General features: G+C 36.0%; 1 protein-coding gene across 6 annotated transcripts in view; it reads left to right on the forward strand.

Annotated features, from left to right (window-relative positions):
• Positions 1-20,255, forward strand: part of PPARA (peroxisome proliferator activated receptor alpha) — a 38,718-nt gene extending 18,463 nt beyond the window's left edge. For 2 of the 6 annotated variants that reach the window (XM_075507719.1, XM_075507729.1), the window contains 6 exons: positions 1,964-2,209; positions 4,907-5,067; positions 6,439-6,577; positions 9,135-9,337; positions 12,267-12,714; positions 14,420-20,255. In XM_075507719.1, coding sequence (XP_075363834.1) covers positions 2,002-2,209; positions 4,907-5,067; positions 6,439-6,577; positions 9,135-9,337; positions 12,267-12,714; positions 14,420-14,667 — 1,407 coding nt within the window. In that variant the 5' untranslated portion in view covers positions 1,964-2,001 and the 3' untranslated portion in view covers positions 14,668-20,255. Of the gene's footprint in view, positions 1-1,963; positions 2,210-4,906; positions 5,068-6,438; positions 6,578-9,134; positions 9,338-12,266; positions 12,715-14,414 lie in introns of those variants that run through there. The other 4 variants (XM_075507738.1, XM_075507748.1, XM_075507757.1 and 1 more) reach the window with 4 other exon arrangements.
• Positions 20,256-20,945: the final 690 nt, after the last annotated feature.

The following is a 20,945-nucleotide window of genomic DNA, read 5'->3' on the forward strand; positions in this document are numbered from 1 at the left end:
TCATCAGAGTTTATGGTTACACTACAATTTCAATCTCCCCGTGTACTGAGGAGTTAATGTTTTTATGTCTATTCACTTGGCTAACAATGAATAATGGGTACATAGTATGTACCACTACACCCATTTGGTATCACAATTAAAAATTTTGGGTACTCTGAAAATCAAAGGAAAGTTTTGCCAAGTCTAATGTATATATTTTAAATAACATTGATTAGCTAGAAGGATGCAAATTGTGGAACAGAAAGCCTTATGTAATACAGATTTTTTTTTTAATTGTTTGTTTTGCCTTACAGTCATGTAATGAACACATTGGAGAACACTATAGGAGTGACATATATGCACCATTGGTTTTCCATGAAATAGCAGAAAGAAGTAGCAGTGTGCCCTGATAAGTGCACCTGAAAAATAAATCATATAAAAACCATGTGCACGTTGCAGGTTGTTACAAGCATAACTTTTAGTCATCTTTAGAGTAGGTCATTCTGCCCTCACTCACATCTGTGTAATAACTTGTAAAGTTATGCGAATATAATTGAGGGCGAATATAATTGAAGGCAGACTTTGCCATCAGCCTGGGGATAAAAGGCTTGATTGTAGGTATCTTGCTTCAAAATATTTTGAAGGGGTTTTTTATATAACTGAATACAAGTGATGGCTGTCTTTTGTCATTAGTATGTAAAGCAGTAATCAGCACTTTGTACTACTTTTAACTGTACCCTTTTGGTCAATTACATAGCCAAAAAAATATGTTTTTTCTCCAGAATAAATGCCTGATTTTCATAGGATGAATCTGTCACAGATTATGAAAGAAAAGGATTGATTTCTTAATATAAAATGTTTAATGTCATGGGAATCAAACTAGTTGGTATTTGCAACTTTAAATAACGTCAAGGAAGATTTTTTTTTTAATCATAACATTCACTTTTATTGTAAAATCAGCATTTTTACATCCCCATGTAGCCAGTTATTGGCAGTTTCAAGCTTCACAATAAACTGCAGTGAACACGTGTTCTTTGTAAAGGCCAGCGTTGAGCAGTAACCACAGTAACAGTCAGAGCTTCTCTAACTGCCCATGCATATTCATTGCATGGACAAGACTGCAGCAGTATGTGTTTGTACGCATACTGAGCAAACGCAAGTTACTTGGGGTAAAAGCTGAGTTTCTTTTAGCAGAAGTATATCTATGCAGGAGTAGTAACATTCTGCAGTACATTTCCTAATTCCTTACCTGACAAGTCAATAGAAGAAGAATTAAAATTTGTGACATTTTCTTAGGAATCTGTGTTGGTACTCAAAGTTGATGATACTGGTGGCTAGTTTTGAAGGCAACTTTAAAAACTTATTTCACTGTAGGAAATAAAACTAACTCTAGGAATTACAGATATATTGGATTGTATATGCTGGATCACTCTTGCTGAAGGTGTTCTTTGACCAAAGTAGGTCAGAAAGTATTAGGTTGGCCCACTTCCACAAAGATTTCAGTATAAGACAGTATTTTGTTCTCTGCAGTGTCATAAGACCTATTGAACAAATTTAAGAGAGATGAGAACAAATCAACATATCTAAACCTGTCAGATAAGGGGAGAAAAGACTGCTCAAACATAATATGTATGCATATTGGTATTTGTTATTTTTCTATAAGTTTTGGTGGGAAGTGCATAATGCCTGCTATAGAAACACAATATGTACTTTTTATCAGCAAAGGAGAGAAAACAACAATCTACAGATTGATCTTGTTGTAATTTTAATTCATATTAAAGTATTTGGGGATGGGTTTTTTTTTTTCCCCCTGTCCTGTTGATGATTCATGTTTTATAAAGCTTCTGGAGCAACAGAATGTTGTATAATATTTCACTATTGGATTAGAATTCATGTATTCAGTGTGCTGTAACTGATTCAAATATTTAAAAAAATATCCTGATATTGTCAGTACAGGATTTTTTTTTAATTATTCTTTCACCAGTGTAAAGAAGCTTTAAGTGACTGCTCTACTTGATCAAAATGGTGGACACTGAAAACCAGCTCTATCCTCTTACTCCCTTGGAGGAGGATGATATAGGCAGCCCTTTATCTGGAGAGTTCCTACAAGGTATGGAGAACATTCAAGACCTCTCTCAGTCTCTAGGTGATGATAGCTCTGGAGCTTTAAGTTTAACAGAGTTCCAGTCACTGGGAAATGGTCCAGGATCTGATGGATCAGTTATAACAGGTAAGAGAGTTTTGGTTTACCATAAAACTTTCTTTTAAATTTCTATCACTATGTATTTATAAAACTTTTTTAATGCAATAATTGCTGTTTATGACTAAGTGATACTAGAAATATGTAAGCTGATTATAGCATGGTCTTAAAATATTTAAGGCTAACGTTAATTTATTAGACAAACGTCACTGGAAAATGACCGTAACGTAAAGTTGCTGTTTTAAATTATCATTAGTATCAAGAACTTTTTCAAAATAACTTTTAAAAATCATTATTACTAGCAAAGAAGTTACTACGTATTGTAGTCATATGGGAAGTCACAATATTGCACTAAAGGAATTCCCCATTATTTAAAGTTTCTTCAAATCACATATATTTGAAAAGTATTTTGAAATGTTTGCCAAAAATTTATAATCTAACCCCTAAAAGCTCACCTAGAATTCCAGTATATTTTAGCGTACTGATGTTTTGAACATGCTGTTTTCTCCTCCTTTGCAAGAGTAGCATTGTTCAGCTAATGACTTCTACCCTGGTTAAAGTAACAGTCTCAGAGTGCTTATACATTACATAGTCTTTAGTCAAAAGATCTTTGTGAGAAGCTTTGTTGAGAGATCAAAATGGAAATAATTGAAGTGATATGGGATACTGCAATAATGTCAGTAAGGTATCCCTTTTGAAACTGTGGTTTTACAAATCTTTTAGCAGTAGAGCCATTTTAGGCAGTTTATGATTAGCTTTCTGGTTGGTTTTGTTTTGGGGTTTTCTTACTTCAAATCGATTCCCAGGCTGTGATCACTATTTTGCCTTACAAAAACTGCATTAATACAACCGAGGTGTACCTCTGTGCTAAAGTGGTTGACACGAATAGCGTGAGTTTTGAAGGGAGAAGGGAGAGCTGCCTCTTGGCACTATTGCCCAAAGGAATGTTTGTAGAAATACAATTTGGGTCACTTTTGGTTGCAGACCTTCACATTAGAGAGATGCCTTCTACAGGAAAAGTTACTATGTGCTGGGTTTGTAATGTAGTCCTTCTGAGACACGAGTTTTTTTAATTATTTGTGCGTATGTGTGTACAAGTCCCACAATAATTTAGATCAGCTTCTAGTGTCACCTTCTAATTTGAGTATTCAATGTTCATTGCAAAACGTTCTAGTTTTGCTGTTAGAGAAGATGGAAAATTTAAACTTTCAAGGCTCAAATTTCCTAAGGCAAGTAAAAAGAAATTTAAATCACAATTTAAAAAAATCTGGGGTTTTAGGCTGTTCTTGATGACTCTGATGCCTGTGGGCTTGGCAGTGCTGGCAATGCCGACTCTGAGTTCTATGCCAAGGTTTTTTCCAACATAATACTTGCTGACCTACATTCATGAGTGTTTCTTAATCTTTCTGTTAAAATAACACACCCATTAATTTGCTGAAGTCTTGTGGTGCAAGTTGCAGGATGGAAGATAAAAGAAATTCTGGCCTCAGAAAATATTTTCCTCAAACAAGGTGGAAATATTAATTGAAATAATTAAGGTTGGAATGTGTTAGTTTTGTAACATGTTCATCTAGTAGTAAAATGTCTGGAGAGTTTATTTCATTGTACAATTCAGAAATGCTTTTCCCATTATAATCAAAATGTAAAATATCTGCTAGATTAATCTATTGCTAGATTAATCTATTGCTAGATTATTTTAGAAGCAGACACTTGTATTACCTTCCTTTTAATATTTGTTCAGCCTTTCTACTGATATGCAGGCGCATGCTTTCACTTCGAGAAAATCTCTTTAGAAAGAGAAGTTGTCTAACTGCTTTTTAGGCCTCAGTTTAGACCATCATTTAAAACTACGAGTACCTCTTCAAAAGTCAGGGGGACCTTAAGTGTATCTTAAGTGTAACTCAGCGTGAGCTAGGAATATGTCTTTTGTCATACCATAGCAATAGATCTGATGCTCAACGCTACAGCACAAGAGATGGAAGATGTAATGGCAAGATCAGCTGTTAATAAACTCTCTGGAAAGAGCGATTGACAGGTTGAACAGATATTGTGATACCAACTTGAAGTCATGGGGCGTTCTATTTCGTTGTGGTTTTTTTTTTCTTTTTATTTTTTGTACTGTTTGTCTTGAGCAGTTGAATGTCTTGAGCAGATACATGTTGAATACTGCTTTTCAGTTTCAAATTTACGTTCTTTGTGAAGACAGTATATGTGCATTTTTATGGTTAAGAAAATTTCCTTGATTTAAATGAAATATTAATTCAGGTTTTGTTAGTTACTTCTTTTATGTTGTGAGATAAAAAAATTTCATGTTCACATCAAATTGAGAAACATTTGAAAAATTCAAAGGAAAAAATGGAACACAGAAAAAACCAAAATAGCTTGGTTTTCTCTTATTTTGTGTGGTGCATATTTATTGAATCCTCAAGAACCATTATCACCCTTCTAGTTCTTGTTATCAGAGTTACTTCAGTAAGGCTTTTTGTTTCTTGACGTTGTATGTTTCATCAAAATTAGCAAGGTACACATTGTATTTTGTGTGTGTTTGCACTGTTAATATAAATATTAATTATTTTTCAAACACTTATGGCCAAATTTTTAGTTTACTTAATGACTATTAACTCATGATTATTTTTTAGAATAAGCTCATTTTTTATGTGGTTTTAGTATAGAAATGGTATCAATCTTGATAGTATAGTATTTATGAAGTGTTCCTTTTTCTTTTAGACACCCTTTCACCAGCATCCAGTCCTTCATCCATTAATTTTGCCACAGCTCCAGGTAGCATAGATGAATCACCCAGTGGAGCATTAAACATTGAATGTAGAATTTGTGGGGATAAAGCCTCAGGCTACCATTACGGAGTACATGCTTGTGAAGGTTGTAAGGTACAGTCATAATTTTCTTTTTAAGAACCTAAATCATGTTGTTTTATTTACAGGGTTATATGAAGATAAACATTTGTTACATAAATGTTTAATTAATATAACTCTAGCCATGACAATTATTTAAATAATAAACATATCTGTGATCTTTTTTCTGAAATAAATTGTTCAGATACCATAACTGGATACCATAACTCAATACCAGACCTTCATCAAGCAGGGGCAATTCACAATGATAATTATAATGCTGCTTTTCTGGACATAGTTTGTTAAACACTAAAACAACTTAAAACACTAAACTGTGACCAAAAATCAAAGCCTACTTGCTCCACTAGTGTTTTATTTGTGTTGGGAGTATGGCTGAGAAGCATGCCAGTTTGCTACATTTCCATTATAACAGTAACAAATTCTGAATTTCTCATCTCCACCACATTCTGTCTGAATCATAGTATTGTACCTCTTGTAGTTTTGGGGCCAGTGCATGTCTCTGGGGCAAATTAATGTTATCATTAATGTATAATTTTTGGGATGATATGGCCCATGAATTACAAGATTCTTTTCTTTTTCCTTCTAATATTTTAGTTTTCCATTTTTTTCTAAATTATAATATAAAGGGAGAGAAATAATTGTATATGTGTACATTTTTCTTTCATGCACAATGTCAGAATATGATAATTTGAATATAAATCGTGTGGAATAATGCTAGAATATCTATTGGAGAGGGGGAGACAGTTCATAGTCAGTTGTGTTCCACAGTCTAAATGACATGTTGTTATGTCATGTGAAGCAAAATGTTGCAATGTCTCTGAATTTGCTAACCCTATGATTTCATAGTATGAGACTAACCTTACATTGCAGTGTCAAGACATCACGGTAAGATCTGTTGAGTTACAGGCTTTTCTGTAATGCTCATTTTTGTGTCCTTGGCTTTTTCTATACACTGTGCTGTGTTGTACCCCTCACATTTGCTGGATGAAGAAAAGATGTGTTAAATATGTGTGTTTGTATGACTTACATATATGAAGGATGAAGGTTATTTCTGACAGAGGACGCTGAGAGAATGTGTACAAAACCAATATGTGACTGTTTTGCTTAATCCTTAAGAGCAAATCTGCTTGTGTACTCCAGGCTCTTGGTCCTCTCCCAAGAAAGAGGGCTGAGAGCTACTCTCTCCTTTTGTGTTTTCCATTCTATACATGCTTTCATACACACCACTTCACTGCATCGATTCTTACCTTTGCACAGGTTATACTTTGTGTATTGTTTTGCTAGTGAAATCAATAAACAATAAAAGAAAAAAATTTACCTGTATGATTGAAGTTTAGTAGCCAACATTCTTTAACATTACGTATTGTTTTCTCAAACTTTTTATAGGGTTTTTTTAGAAGAACAATTCGTTTAAAACTCATCTATGATAAATGTGATCGCAACTGCAAAATTCAGAAAAAAAATCGTAATAAGTGCCAATACTGTCGTTTTCAAAAGTGCCTTTCAGTTGGAATGTCACATAATGGTAGGTAAGAGTGCTCTTAATTTGTTTGTTCCTACCCAGAGTCTGGTTCTGGAAGTAGACACTTGGATAGTGTTTTTACTTACACATATGAGTCGAACCTCAGATTTTTACAGTATAGATTGTGGCGGGGGACACCAGTTTCCCTAATGAGTAGTTGATGTAATTGATACACAGCTGCCAAATGTACTGTTATGAGCTTTACACAATTGTGCTGGATGTCTGTTTGTCCATATTCATTTAGTTGCTTTCTTCACCCCGAACTTTGGCACCATTACTCCCATTGAAACAAATTTCAATACTGGAAGATTTCTGATCAAGGGCATTGTAGAGGAGTAGGAGGAGAACAACGAGCTCATTGTGGGAGGGAATGACGTAGGATAGAAATCTGTAGGAAACCAGACTTCATTATTTTTCAGGTTACAGTGCAACAGCTCTTGGGCAGATGGTTCAGGGAGTGTGGGGGGAGGGCGAAGATCTGTGCTGACTGTGAAACAGGAATCTGGTAGGTTGCTTGTTAAATGGAATGGTAAAAATTCAGAGCGTTTAGATATCCAGTTTAACAATTATGTTGTTGTTTGTGTTAATGATTTAAGATAGGGCTGGTAAGCCTGTGGCTTACAGGCCAGTTTCAACCCACAAGGCAGTTTTATGCACAGTATGTAGCTTGCTAAGCAACTTTGGTAACGAGGGAGAGGCCAAGCCATGAGAAAGCACATTTTGGTTGGCCAGATGACAGTAGTTTGCTTTCCCTCCATAGGTCTGATAGTGTCAAGGCTGACCTTGGGAGCAGGTGCAACTTGGGAGTAGATGAAAAGTAGGTGAAAATGCTGGGCTAGGTGAAAAGCTGTGGGTTAGGAGACTACCTTCCAAAGGAAACTATGGAGTCAAGATAGCTGGGGTGGGGGCGTGGTTGGGGAAGCTGCCTATGACGTTGTAGTCTAGAGTCCTAGCAAGAGTCATTGGGAGAGTTGACTTTCTGGTTCTGGAGAAGTCTGGCTCCCTTGTTGTGAGCCTTGACTGAAATTAAGGTCCATTGGGAGAGGGTTGATAGTCTCTGCAAGACTGCAGATGAAGCAGCAGACTTGGGAAGAGTGTGTCAGCCAACAAAGTAACATCTCAGGGGCAGGAGTTGAGCAGGGAGCTGTGCTGGTTGGCAGGAATTAACATTCAGTTGAAGCTGCTTCAATCTACTAAAACACTGTGGGCATCTGTGCTCCAGCTGAAGGGAATAGTAGCAGTTTTACTGCAGCGAACACATGGGAGGCAGTGGGGCAAGGAGATGACTGCTAACTTGCAGGCGATACCTCTCAGGAAAAGAGCTAGAACTAGATTTACAGCCACAACCTTAAAACTGTAAGTGTCAGTTTAGTGCAGATACTCTTCCACTTTTCCAATAGACCCATAGCCAGATTCCGAACAGGCCTTCCACATTGGACTTCCATTGAAGTCCAAAACTGTATTTCAGATCATGCCTAGAGTCACCTCCTTATGTCATGAGACACCTCCTTATGTCTTGAGAAAATTCCTTGGGCATGTTGAAGGGCTAATTCTGCACATGCTCTGAATTGCTCAGTCTAAGCAGTGAGGTTCGGTCCTCCCACTGGTTAGATGCTGAAATGCAGTAAGAGTAACCAGCTATATTAGCCATCTCGAAACCTTGCACACCATCAGAGGGTAAGGTCCTTTTTAAAATGGAGCTGTTTTAGTTTTAAAGTGAAACTGAAGAAGGATGTGGACATACCTATTTTATTGCTAAATGGCAAGACCACTTGCCCAAGAACTGGGAGACCTCCGTATCCAGTGGTGTTTCAAACTCATGTCTCCTGCCTCTCAAAAGAATATCCTAATGACTAGATTGGATATGCAAACTCTATTCTCATCCTCTCCAGTCTTGAAGGGCTAATCTATTGAAAAAAGAAGCATAAAATGCTGGGTCTAGGAGGAGGTTTTGTTGACTATAGCCTTTGGGCATAAATCTGGGTCTGTGGTCTGTTTTGTTCTCACTAGACAGTACAGATATGTTGAACTGAACATTCAGTCCATAAAGAACTGAATGCCTGAGCATGTTCAGAATCAGCAATGGGATTCAGGCCCAACTCCATTGCAGTGTTCCCTGCGGAGTAACTCCCCAGGCAGCTCTCCAGCTGGCATGTGTGCTGTCTGCCAAGCTCCTGACATGAGTTTACTCAGTTTTTTAGAATTCCCAAGGTGGACTTTGAGTTTCACGTTGGGAGTTGTAGAACACAATACGGAGAAAACAAAATACAACTACTTGGGTAATGTAGAAGGAAAAAGGCATGCATTCTAGCTCATTGCAGATATCAGTTTGTGTTTTGAAACATCTGATTACCTTCAGTTTAGCATATTGTCTTGATAATTAGTCACTGACTATGTTGGAAAGGATGCGATTTTTTCACTCATTAATTTATCATAATAAAGATACTATGTCTACCTCAGTTTTTCTAGACAGAAAGTCTTACTGCTCTAATCAGCAACGGTAAAAGGCATAGGGTTTTGTATAACTTACCTTTGTTTTACAATTATGTCTTCCCATCAGCAATACGTTTTGGACGAATGCCAAGGTCTGAGAAGGCCAAGTTGAAAGCAGAAATTCTAACAGGTGAAAATCATGTAGAAGATTCAGAAATGGCAGATCTTAAATCACTTGCCAAAAGAATTCATGATGCTTACCTGAAAAACTTCAATATGAACAAGGTTAAAGCCAGAATCATCCTTGCAGGGAAAACTAATAACAATCCAGTAAGTACTTTTGCTGTAACTTTAAAGTAAAGCTGGCAAGTACATAAGGTGATTATAATAATTTGTTAATCTCTTAAGCAAATCTTTTAGAAAATAAATATCATGCTAATACAGACATGAAATATACAAAAAGAATACCTGTAGTAAATATGGTTGCTTTTAGCCACTATCAGAAGAACAGGAAGCTTTAGGAAAATCAGGTCATTAACTTGTAAATGGAAGCTCATAACCTTAGATTATAGTAGACACACAAGGGAAAGAAAATTAGTTCTTAATCAAAAAAAAAAGTGACATCTGAATGTGAATAACTCTTGGTATGGGTGGGGGAAATGGTTCAAAATTAATTTCCTATTATGACAGTGAAAAAAGAAATTATAATGTTTTTCTGCCACAAGTGCCAGGATAAATACCATTATCTTTTAGAGTGTACAGGAGCTCTCTGTGACCTTTGTTTTAATCACAACAATATTAATGGCAGGAGGGGAAAGAAAACTTGAGTTTGTAATTCTTTGTTTACAGTTGTGGCCATTTTCTCACCCAGCCTTCCTGGTCTTTACTGTATGGTTACTTTGAAAGAGAGAAGCAAGCAAGGTTGTGAAGACACATATGCTGTAGAAGTTATTTTTCTTTCAGGATAATTTAGCCAAGGTCTACCTAATGCTATCAACTGCTTTTTGTTTTGTAGCACATGAGATTGTATAACCATTGTAAGCACTGACTTCTCTCACTTTATGTATACTTTAAAAAATTCTGTTGTGATTTATGTTAATTGTATGAAGAAGATAAGTATCTTATTTTATCAACAATTTTAATTTCAGTAAAAATTTGCAGGGAAGAGGTTTTACATATGCCATAACAGAACCCATGTAACTATGGGGATGAGTGTTATAAAAATTGTAAGCGAGCTGTCTTCTAAATTACGGAATTTGACACATTATAGTCTAGTCTAGCCAAGCATACAGGCTTCTACATTAAAAGAGAGATGTATGAATAATCCCAGTCTTCTTCATTGGATTAAAGAGATGTGTAAAATTAAGCACAGGCTTAAACTTTTTTGGGAGTACAAGCTGACATAAGCCTACAGTAAATACCATGCTTTAACCCCTTACCAAGCAGGTATCTGCATAAAGTGCTTTTCAAGCTAGTTACCACATGTGAGAATCATAAGTTACAATATGTATCATACATGCAGGGATTCTAGATCACTGCATCCTTATTTTTGTGTTTGCATTTATGCGATTGAGGCTGTCAGTCATCCGATTGCCTACCTAATAGTGCCTTGCATGTGTCTTGGTGAATTGACAAGTAAAAATTAATGAGGAATCAGAGCTAGTATTTACAAACAAGCTGCTTCCTCATTCTTCAACATGCAGGGAAGAGGAGAGTTTTTTTAATCTATCTCATAATCTCTTGGGAAAACAGAGATTTTAATTTTCTGTTGACCTTTTAACAGAAAAATTAAAAAAACAAGAGGGGGGTTGTTGTTGGTAATTAGTAATCCATCTGTGTCTGAACAGTGCATTAACAGCTGATATAAGTGAATCCTAATTCTTGGCACCACTATAATTCATTTCAGAACAAACTGGCATTTTTCATTATGACAAAAAATCATTTTTAAATTTAGCTCCTAAGTCGTTGGCCATACCTATTTTCCGCATAGTGAAATGATGATAAATTCCAAAAAGATTTACAAGATAGTCTACATCTTTTAAAGGTTTTAGAAATGTGGTGGGTTTATTGCTTTGCCACTTTCTGCTCATACCCACATGCACATAGAAAGTTCTGTTCTGTAAACTCTAAGTGCTGAAGTAAGATGGAATGTGTAGTTGCTATAAGCATTTAAAAAGTGAACAACTGTGGGAAACTAGCATGTTTGACAGTTTTCTAAGTGAAATAAGTGAATTCCATGAGTTTCTAACAGAACACCAAGTGTTCCTCATGATATTTAATCTGAGATGAACAAAACAGCACAGGGAAGGTGCTTTGCTTAGCATTCATGGAACTAGATTTATGTTCAATGTCAATTGCCATGACTGGTAGGCTGGGAAGCATTGGGTTTTGTTGTTTTTCTGTAGTGGATTGTCCTTTGTTTTGATTACTGCTCTTCAGATATGTATCAAAATATTTTCGAGTTCTGATTGTTCTTTAGAAAGCCTGAATGCGCTTTTTTATGTTTTAAGAGACCAGCTCATCAGTTTGTAATGCACGTACCTTTTTAAACTAAAGGGAATATGGAAAAGACCATGATCAAGACTGAAATTTTGTGTTGTCTGACATTCTAGTGGGATTCTGAGTTTAGAGATCACTTAGCGCTAACTGTAGCTAGAAAGATGAGCTGAATTTCTGTGGAAGATCAGCTGGGACATAGTCTATGAAAATCTGATAATAAAATGCAAGAGTAGTACAGGGTTCACATTCTTGTGCAAATATGCTGTCCTATATTTAAATGACTGTCTGTATTCCCCCTAGGATACTTCAGGAAAGCATCATGATGTGCATCAAGTGTAGTTAGTTTAGGAATCGATAGGAGTGTAGGCAGAATAACCTGGACTTCTGGAGAAGGTAATACAAGTCTTTTGTGAACCTTCTGGGACTTGCTCTGAGATGGATATATGCATACTAAGCACGGTACTTCTGGATCTTCACTATAACTACTACATAAAACTAGATTAAAGATATGTCATACATATTTACATTTTACTATTTGCATTGTTTGCAGAGCAGACTTGTTCTTAGATACTGCGGTTTGTAGTTCTGTGATACGTGGTTTGTCTTTATGCAGAAATATGAAAGAACTTGTGGTTTATTGATAGTTGAAGACTGATTAGCATGAAAGTTAAAGTTTATCAAAATTCCTATTCTTTAGGAAACCAATGATTAATAACCATTATTTTGTAACTGAATTAGTTTTTTTTTTTTTTCTCTGTAGCCATTTGTCATACATGATATGGACACCTTGTGTATGGCAGAGAAGACCCTGGTGGCAAAATTGGTAGCAAATGGAATTCAGAACAAGGAAGCAGAAGTTCGAATCTTCCACTGCTGCCAGTGTACGTCTGTAGAGACTGTCACAGAACTTACTGAATTTGCCAAATCTATCCCTGGCTTCTCCAATCTTGACTTGAATGATCAAGTGACGCTGTTAAAATACGGAGTTTATGAAGCCATATTTGCCATGTTAGCATCTGTGATGAACAAGGATGGGATGCTGGTAGCCTATGGAAATGGTTTTATAACCCGGGAGTTCCTGAAAAGCCTGAGAAAGCCATTCTGTGATATAATGGAGCCAAAATTTGATTTTGCAATGAAATTCAATGCACTGGAATTGGATGATAGCGATATATCTCTTTTTGTTGCTGCCATCATTTGCTGTGGAGGTAAGCACTACATATTTGTTCTTTAAGGTAGTACATTTTAAAATTTTCTTCGTGTGAATTAGTAATTTTAATGGAAAAGCTTATATATTTCTTGCAGGTTCAATTCTACCACTAACAGTGTCATTTTCCCTTTTAGCATGTTTCATGGAAGATACTGTGTAACTGTTAACAGTCTTGATCCTGTATTTTGCTTTGCCGAATTGTAGACGTGCTTGGAATTACTGTTTAGCCTCGCTTAGAGAGATGTCTAGTTACTCTCTGTTTTTAAAAGTGGGATGTGAAGAGTGTTGGTGGGTTTTTTGTTCGGGGTTTGGAGGATTTTTCTTTTATGTTTAAGGCTGGGTTGGAAACAGTATTTGTATCTGCTAAATGGGCAGAAAAATACTATGTAATGAGACTGGAGGCAGGTGCAGATCATAGCTTTGCTCACCTTTGACACGTGCTGATTGCATCATGTAATGAGCTCTGCACAAATGCACAGCTCTGTTGGTGCACTTCCTGTGTTCTGATTTTAATATCACAGGCTATTTTAAAAAAACAGCTTACTTAGATAATTAAAAAAAATTAGCTGATGGTATTTTTTTAAATTATTTTATAGTACCTAAGGATATGGGGTTTGGGTTTTTTCTTTTTTAAATGCCTGTTGTTTGAACTCTTTGTGAGTGAAGGAACACAAATGTAATCCTTTCTTTCCTCCAGAAAGTAAGGACATTCATATTTAAGGTTAAATTCAAAACTATCCATAAGCATTTTCATAAAGGGAAACAAAACATAAAGAAAGTTCCAGCACCTGCTTCTGCCTGCCTTTTCTACGTTCTGCCGTACTCATAGAATGTTTCACTGCCCTGGTTGCATCCTCAGCAATTACAAGGAGAGATACAATCTGTAGACTTCCAAAAGTTTCATGTGCTAGTTTAGACAGCAAGTTCCCGTCAAATCTTGAATTACTTTTGCACAATACATTGGATTTTTGATGTTTTCAAAAGTCAAGAGAGTTCTTTGCAGGCAAAATGGTTTTTGGTTGGGTTATTTTTTTTTTTCCCTCTATCCTTCTCCTTGGAACTAGCTTAAGTTTTCAAGAAATATATTTAGTCTGTTGTCCCAGACTTCTTACAGAGAAGTTTGATCTGGAGAGTGAAGGTATTACAGGACTGTAAGTAGCTGAAAATGAGATCATATACTAGAAAGTATGAAACATCGTTAATAGGTGCTTCTCTACGTCCTGTCAATAACTTGTGCTATGGCAATATACATATGGGAACCAAGAGTGAAAGCCTGTTATTTATGTCTTGCTGTATTGCTACCAAACTTCAAGAACACTCTAGAAATAGCCACATGCTTTTTTCTCCATCCTTACTGTTTGAATTCTGTTATTGGGACATACAGAATATAGAACTGGATTCCTAGGCTGTATACTTCTGCTGGTTTTTGGGGTGAGAGGGTGGTGTGGGATTTTTTTTTTTGTAGCACGGGTTGTATTTAGTAGTATGAAATCTCTCCTCCAATAACTGTGGGCATTGAAATAACTTCGGTCAAACTTTTTTTTTCTTCTTTTTTTTTAAGACGATTCATTTTGAGGCTCATTGCCCTCAGCGTATAATGTAAATATACACTGTAGCCTACAATTTAGAATCTATAAAGTAGCCTACTTTAAAGAATAATTATAAAATTATGACATGTATTCTTTTGTTTGTTTTGAGGACAGATCGTCCTGGTCTTGTAAATGTAGGACACATTGAAAAAATGCAGGAGAGCATTGTGCATGTACTGAAACTGCACTTGCAAACCAACCATCCTGATGACATCTTCCTCTTCCCGAAACTTCTCCAAAAAATGGCTGACCTCCGACAACTTGTCACAGAGCATGCTCAACTTGTTCAGATAATTAAGAAGACTGAATCTGATGCACATTTACACCCTTTACTACAGGAAATCTACAGGGATATGTATTAAAGATTTTTAGTATTTTTTTCCACAACATTTAAAGACAAGAGCAATACTAATAACAGATGGGAGCAAAACTACTTGCACAGTTATCTGCTGTTCACTCAGTCCAGAGCATGAAAAACCTAAAAGCTGGGTAACTGGAGTGTTACACTTCTTTTGGTTTGGGATCTTATGTCTTCTTTTGAAAGAGTTCTGCAGAAAAATACTGATCATAGTGCTCATGAAGTGTCTTACAATGGTTCTTTTATTTGGAAATTTGAAGATTGGTAAGGAATACATATTTGTGTAATAAATCAGAATGTTAAGTAACAGAAATGAACAAAATTGTATTTCCTCTTGGCTTAGTCATTTTAGAATTAATATGACAAATTCAGCAAATTCTCTCCAGGTATATGCACAATCATAAAGATTATGCACTTTTGGCTAATGGTAATTACTGAGAACCAACACTTTTTCTTACAGCAGTCAGTCTAGGTGTATCAAATGGTTGGACATTACTGTACATACACTTCTAAAAAATTTGAAAGACTTTTGATCTGCTGCTGCTTTAATTCCAGGAAATGCAGTACAGCTTCATATAGTATTAGTATTAGTATACCTTAGGATTAGCATGTTTAAAAGATGGTTCTTTTATGAAATGAAATAAAATCCGGAGAGTTATCTAAAATACTAAAATATCTAAAATAGAGATGCTCCATTCAGGTGTTTCTTGAAGAGTAAATGTGATAAAGCCATGGAACACTTTAGAAAAAAGTGTTTTAAGGAAATAGGAAAATGTCTCTGAGGAAAAATATATCATAGCATGTGTATTTTGGAGAACTTGTAATAGCTCAAGATGCAGTTTTGAACTTGAAAATACTATTTTGAATTAGCCAGAGTTTTGGAGAGACTGAAAAATCTGATCCTAGCCCAGAAAAAGAATTTCAACTGTGTAGCATTCTAGTGCAGTGATAGCTTACTCTGAAGAAATGATTGTATAGGAAAGGCACCTTTTTCTTGACAAGTATCTTGGCAGTATGGAGTTGTTTGGACCTGTTTATACTTTTCTGATGAGTACACTGTTTCATTTTTTTCCAATTATCTACTCGGATATATTTCTTTCTATTCCTTCTTAGGCCTTGTTGACAGAAGTATTAGGTAGATTATTTCACCAAATTTTGTCCTTGTCCATACAGCTGTAGTGGACAAGGTGACAATACTACCAAGAACTGCATTTGTAGGCGTTGATTGTGTAATATTATGAAAGAGAGCAGAGTTGAGAGTAAGTTTATCATGTTCCTGACAGCAAACTATGGTTTTACAATAGTACTTACTCCTGATGCAAAATAAGCCATAAGGAAACTGCTTGACTTTGCCACTTTACAGGACCTTTTATCAGAGAGTACTACACAAAAATGCTAGTTGCATGCAAGACACTGTGCTGTTTCTTTTTCTTTTTGTTTTTTTTAATATGGTAACTTCACATTATTATTTCCTTATTTTACTATTTGTTGCATAACACAAAGATCTCGGGAGCCAATCTTAGCATTTTCACATCTTTCAGTGGCACAGGAGGACACTTTGTAGTTGTTTTATTGTAGCACGTTTGAAGACTTCAGAATCTTAAACCTTCACTGCAAGAATTAAGTAAGATCAATAAAGTAAGAACATCACACTGTGATTCTCATTTTAGTCACAACATTTGTTTCTTTACAGGCCTGCTGGCATGGCTAGACACTGGATAAATTACAGGTTTAAAAGCAATTTGGTATTTATCCAGGCGATGGTCATTAGCAGAGGTTTTAGTGTCAGATATATTTAGTGTAAAATATTGAAGCATAGGCCTCAAATTTGCTGACCAGCTGGGGCAGAATAGAAACAATAAATACACGTGCACAAAACTCTCTCCCCTTCCCTGTCGCCAGTCGGCAACAGGAAGAATAGGGCTTACGTTACAGCTACTTCTAACACTTAATTAAGAGAAGATTGTTGGTCTTACCAGGAGACAGCAGATGAGAAATAGGTTGTCTTTTGTGTCTTACAGCAGTACATAGTATGCCCTCAGAAATAACAAGAGGATTTTAGCAATGATGCTGCTTTATTCTTCAAGTCAGCCATGTTTCACTAAGGAACTGTGGGGTTTAGGCATAAGACATTGAGCATTGAAATAACTGATATGCAATATTGCTTACTCAAAAAAATTGTCAAAATATCAGCCATTCTGTGATGGCATACTGAAATGCTAATAGCCAACTGTTTTAAGTTTATCTTCTAAATAAAGTATAAGCTGAAATTTTTTTCCCCAAAGCTTAGATTTATGCAAAAGGAAAATTTCAAAGTTGTGTTCCATAGTTTGGATGTGCTGAAGTTTCTCAGGAAAACCAGCAAGCATTTTTTGACTAGTGCCTTGGACACTGAAGTTTAATTTCTGTTTTAAATTCAATTGCAGACCTTTAATGAAAATAAAATGGAAAGAACGCATCCTTGAATTACAAAAATATGAACAAGATGTTAACATAGCCTAAAATTCTGGATAGATTCCACTGCCCACACTGCTGCATGGTGCACGTACCCACAGTCTCTTCAAAGAATGACACAGGGCAGACGATTCACTTCCCAAGTGTTAATGGGCAAAAGAAGTTCTTAATTTCTACATTACACTTTTAAGGAAGTACATTAGCTACTTCAGTAGGTGACTGCAGCAGGCTTTTGCCAATTAGATTTCAAAATGACTCAGTTTGTGTTTGGTTTTTTTGAAGTTTGCAATCTGAACTAGTTTGAGATATATTACTGAGGAGCCTTCAGCATCTCCAGCTTGTACAGATCATTTAATATTTTAAAATACCCATTCTATGGAGGGAAATAAAGTGATCAGATTTTAGGATTAAAAAATTATTAAAGATTTACTGGCTTGTTAGGTATAGTTTTGATCTGATTCTTATCAACAGAACTTATTTTACTATCATAGCACCGAAGAACTCTGGTTAGCAACCAGATACCCACAAGTAGCTTAAGACCAGAGACAACAGATGGATAGAGAAAAATCCTAGGAAACAATGGTACGACTTAAGTTTTCAGTGAACCTACAGCTTACTCATTTTTGAGGGTTGTTTGGGGTTTTTTTATTTATTTATTGGGATGCCCTAAGTACTTTGACAAAGGAGAAGAAAAAAAAAAAAAGGAAGGTTTTGTGTCAAGTGTTAGGGAAAGCTGATGTTAATTTTTATCTCCTTCTTAAATATTTTCTTTAAAGGTGTACTGTCTTCAGTGTAACAGCACACAACTGCCATTTAAAAAAAAATCAGTTACTTTGTACCTTTTTAAATTTCAGAATCCCACTTTTATTTTAAACACAAATTGACAGACAATAGATAGGAACGTTTTCCACATACAGAAATTGAATCTTTCTTCGCATTTAAAGAAATCTTTTTTATTTAATTGCCATTTCCATGTGCCTTTGTGCTTTGGTTCTAGCCAGCTGCTAGAAAGCTAAAGTGTTGCCAAAGAGCATATTTTTGCATTATTTCTGGCCTGCACAGATTTAGGAAATACCAGCAGTTGCACTGAGTCCATTCTCATGAAAGAGCTAGCACAAGTTTGCAAATCAAAGAGCTTATAATAAGCATGTAAACATTTGTTTGTTTATTCAAACTGCTGAAACTTGGGGAGATTTATTCATCACGAGAGCTAGGTCACATACTATTAAATTTGAATTTCCTCCTTATTTCTAATGGAAAGCCTGGACGATTTATGCACCATCTCGGACAAAGCAGTTGGAGAAGCTTACGCTGTAGCTGCCTGTACTGTGTCTGCAGAGGAACAATTTCAGCTCTGTCTCTCCTTAAAAGTATCCCTGTTACTTAGTTGAAAATCTGCAACTACACTTAACAAATGCATTTGCAGCTGTTGTGATATTGCTTAAGCATAAGGTCTTACAAATACTGGTCCTTCCCTGAAAACCTGAATCCTTCAGTAAGTGTTGAAATGTAAGGTAGAGTGTGGTATCTGGTGCTTGCTTGTATCTCAAGTGCTTTCTTGATAATCAGTGGCATATAATTTTTTTTATCTAGGTTTAATCAGCTTTATTACCCTTCTTTTACTAGAGATTTAAATTATATGTGGGTTTGATCTAAGTTTATTGATATTGTTATGTATTGTGGGATTTTTTTAATTTAATGTAATACCATTTCTTCATGTTTCAATTTGTAAAATACAAGAATATAATTGCAAGGTATAAACTTTCACTAAATTATATTACAGAGGTGCTTTAAGAAAAATATGTAAATTATTTAATTTAAATATTTGTTTCATACTTTATCTTGTGAACCCTTTTGTACAGTGAGGAAAGATTTACTTTTATGGGGTAAGGATGATGGGCCTGAAGTCAAAGACAAACTGCTATTTATTCCTGTCTGGTCTTTATTACTGTATCATTTGTGCAGAAGTATCACAAATTCTGCAACTTATCAGTGTTTGGTATTGATGACTGTAACAAAATTTTAAAATATATTTTCACATAGAACATAGACTTCCTTTTATTTAATTTTAATAAAAGTAAGTCTAGGCGAGGAAGAGCTGTAATCCCAAAATCAAGTTAATATTTTTAATGTTTTAACTCAAGTTCACTGATATGAAAGATATTTTGTAGAACTAAGTTCATCTTTGCTTTACAGCACAGTAGTTCATTTTCCTTAAAAGTCTGAAAAGAGAGCTAAAAAGAGCTAGATTCTGTTAGTACTCCATTTTCTGAGGAGCGGACTTGTGGCTTACTAGAAATAACAATGTGTATCCAGGATTATTTCCTGCTACCTGCACTGAGGTTGATCTGCAGCTTTTATAGATGTATTTTAAAATATGTAATTTGGCAGTGCAAAACAGAATGTTGAAATGCCATTACTGGCTTTTCTACAGGAGTGTTCCCCTTATGATTTTAAGTAGAGATGAATTCAGAATCTGTTCATAGGGATTCTGTGTCCTGTGATTCCGGTGTGACAATCTGTGCCTACAGCATTCCTGCTAAGGAATCCTGATACAGGAAGAGTTACCTTTTAAAGGTATACTTTTTATTTTGCTGTGGTCAAAACATAGCGTCGAGTACAAGCACAGTATATTACAAATGTTCCAGCAATGATTTATACTCACTGCACTTTATTTGTAATAGATGACATTTTACTTCCCCAAATCACTGCAGCTTGAAATTTTCACTTGATCACTGTCACCCTACAGGTATATTGTCTACAAAGATGTTTGTGTCATATTTGTAAAAGCTCTGCTGGACTTTCTTGTGGTAACCTACAGATACTTTTCTCAACTTCATAGGCAGCAATGAAAAAACCCTGTAAAAGGTACTAGAAGATATGTCACTTTACACTGTAAATACGTGATACAAACTCATTGTTAACTAAACCCATCCTGGGGCAAGGGTGATTCCTCTTTTGTATTCTCTAATGTGCTTACAGGTTTTTTAAAATCTTTTTTCAGCTTCTGAAGCTGTTTTGGTTTTTGTTCTTGAACTCCTTTATTGTGTTAGTCAGTCTTGTCAGATTCCATTGCAAGGGTGTTTCAAAAAGAATTCCTATTGCAAGGACCTCAATTTCAGCTGAGTTGCCTCTGCCCAGGGGATAGGCTGCATGCACAGAAGAGATTAATCTGATTACAGGCTGGGCCTTAAATAAGGACTGCAAGATCAAGCATAAGGTACTTAAAGGTTTTTTTCAGTATTTTGGTATATTTTCTCAGGTTGGATATGCAGGTACAGTAATCCCTGTTGTGGAAAAGACACCAGCCTTATGATCAATGCAAGAAGTTTCATGGCATTCTTTACTCTTGAAAGAAAAAAATAGTGGTCGCATGGGAAAATACTAACCAACCGAAATCCTGGCAACATGCAAGTGCGTAGGAGTGCAGTATAATAATTCAAAATCTGTTTGTGATGTGCAAAAGGAACTGGAGGAAGGTTAGCAAATCTTCTGGTGGACGATTCATATGCAAATAACCACGTAGAGTGCTGTTCAAATCCACATTTCATTACCTCTGGCACATTCAGATACTCTAGGTATGTTTTGCCACATGGTAGCGTAGGGTTGCCTTCATGGAGACACAGTGCCTTTGCCCTCCTGTTGGTAACAGAGTTGTTTGCAGTGCCATGTGCGTATTCAGACAGGTATCTACGGGAACTCACCAGCAGCACGGTTGGGCAGACGGTTACTGAGCAGACTGCTACGGCTCTGCTGCCGCTGGCATTTGTGCAGAGAGTAGGAGGGAGCTGCTTCTGATCAAATCATTCATCCCTCTCCCCTGGGAAA

The sequence above is a fragment of the Mycteria americana genome, chromosome 1 (assembly GCF_035582795.1).
Source record: "Mycteria americana isolate JAX WOST 10 ecotype Jacksonville Zoo and Gardens chromosome 1, USCA_MyAme_1.0, whole genome shotgun sequence".
Taxonomy (NCBI): domain Eukaryota; kingdom Metazoa; phylum Chordata; class Aves; order Ciconiiformes; family Ciconiidae; genus Mycteria; species Mycteria americana.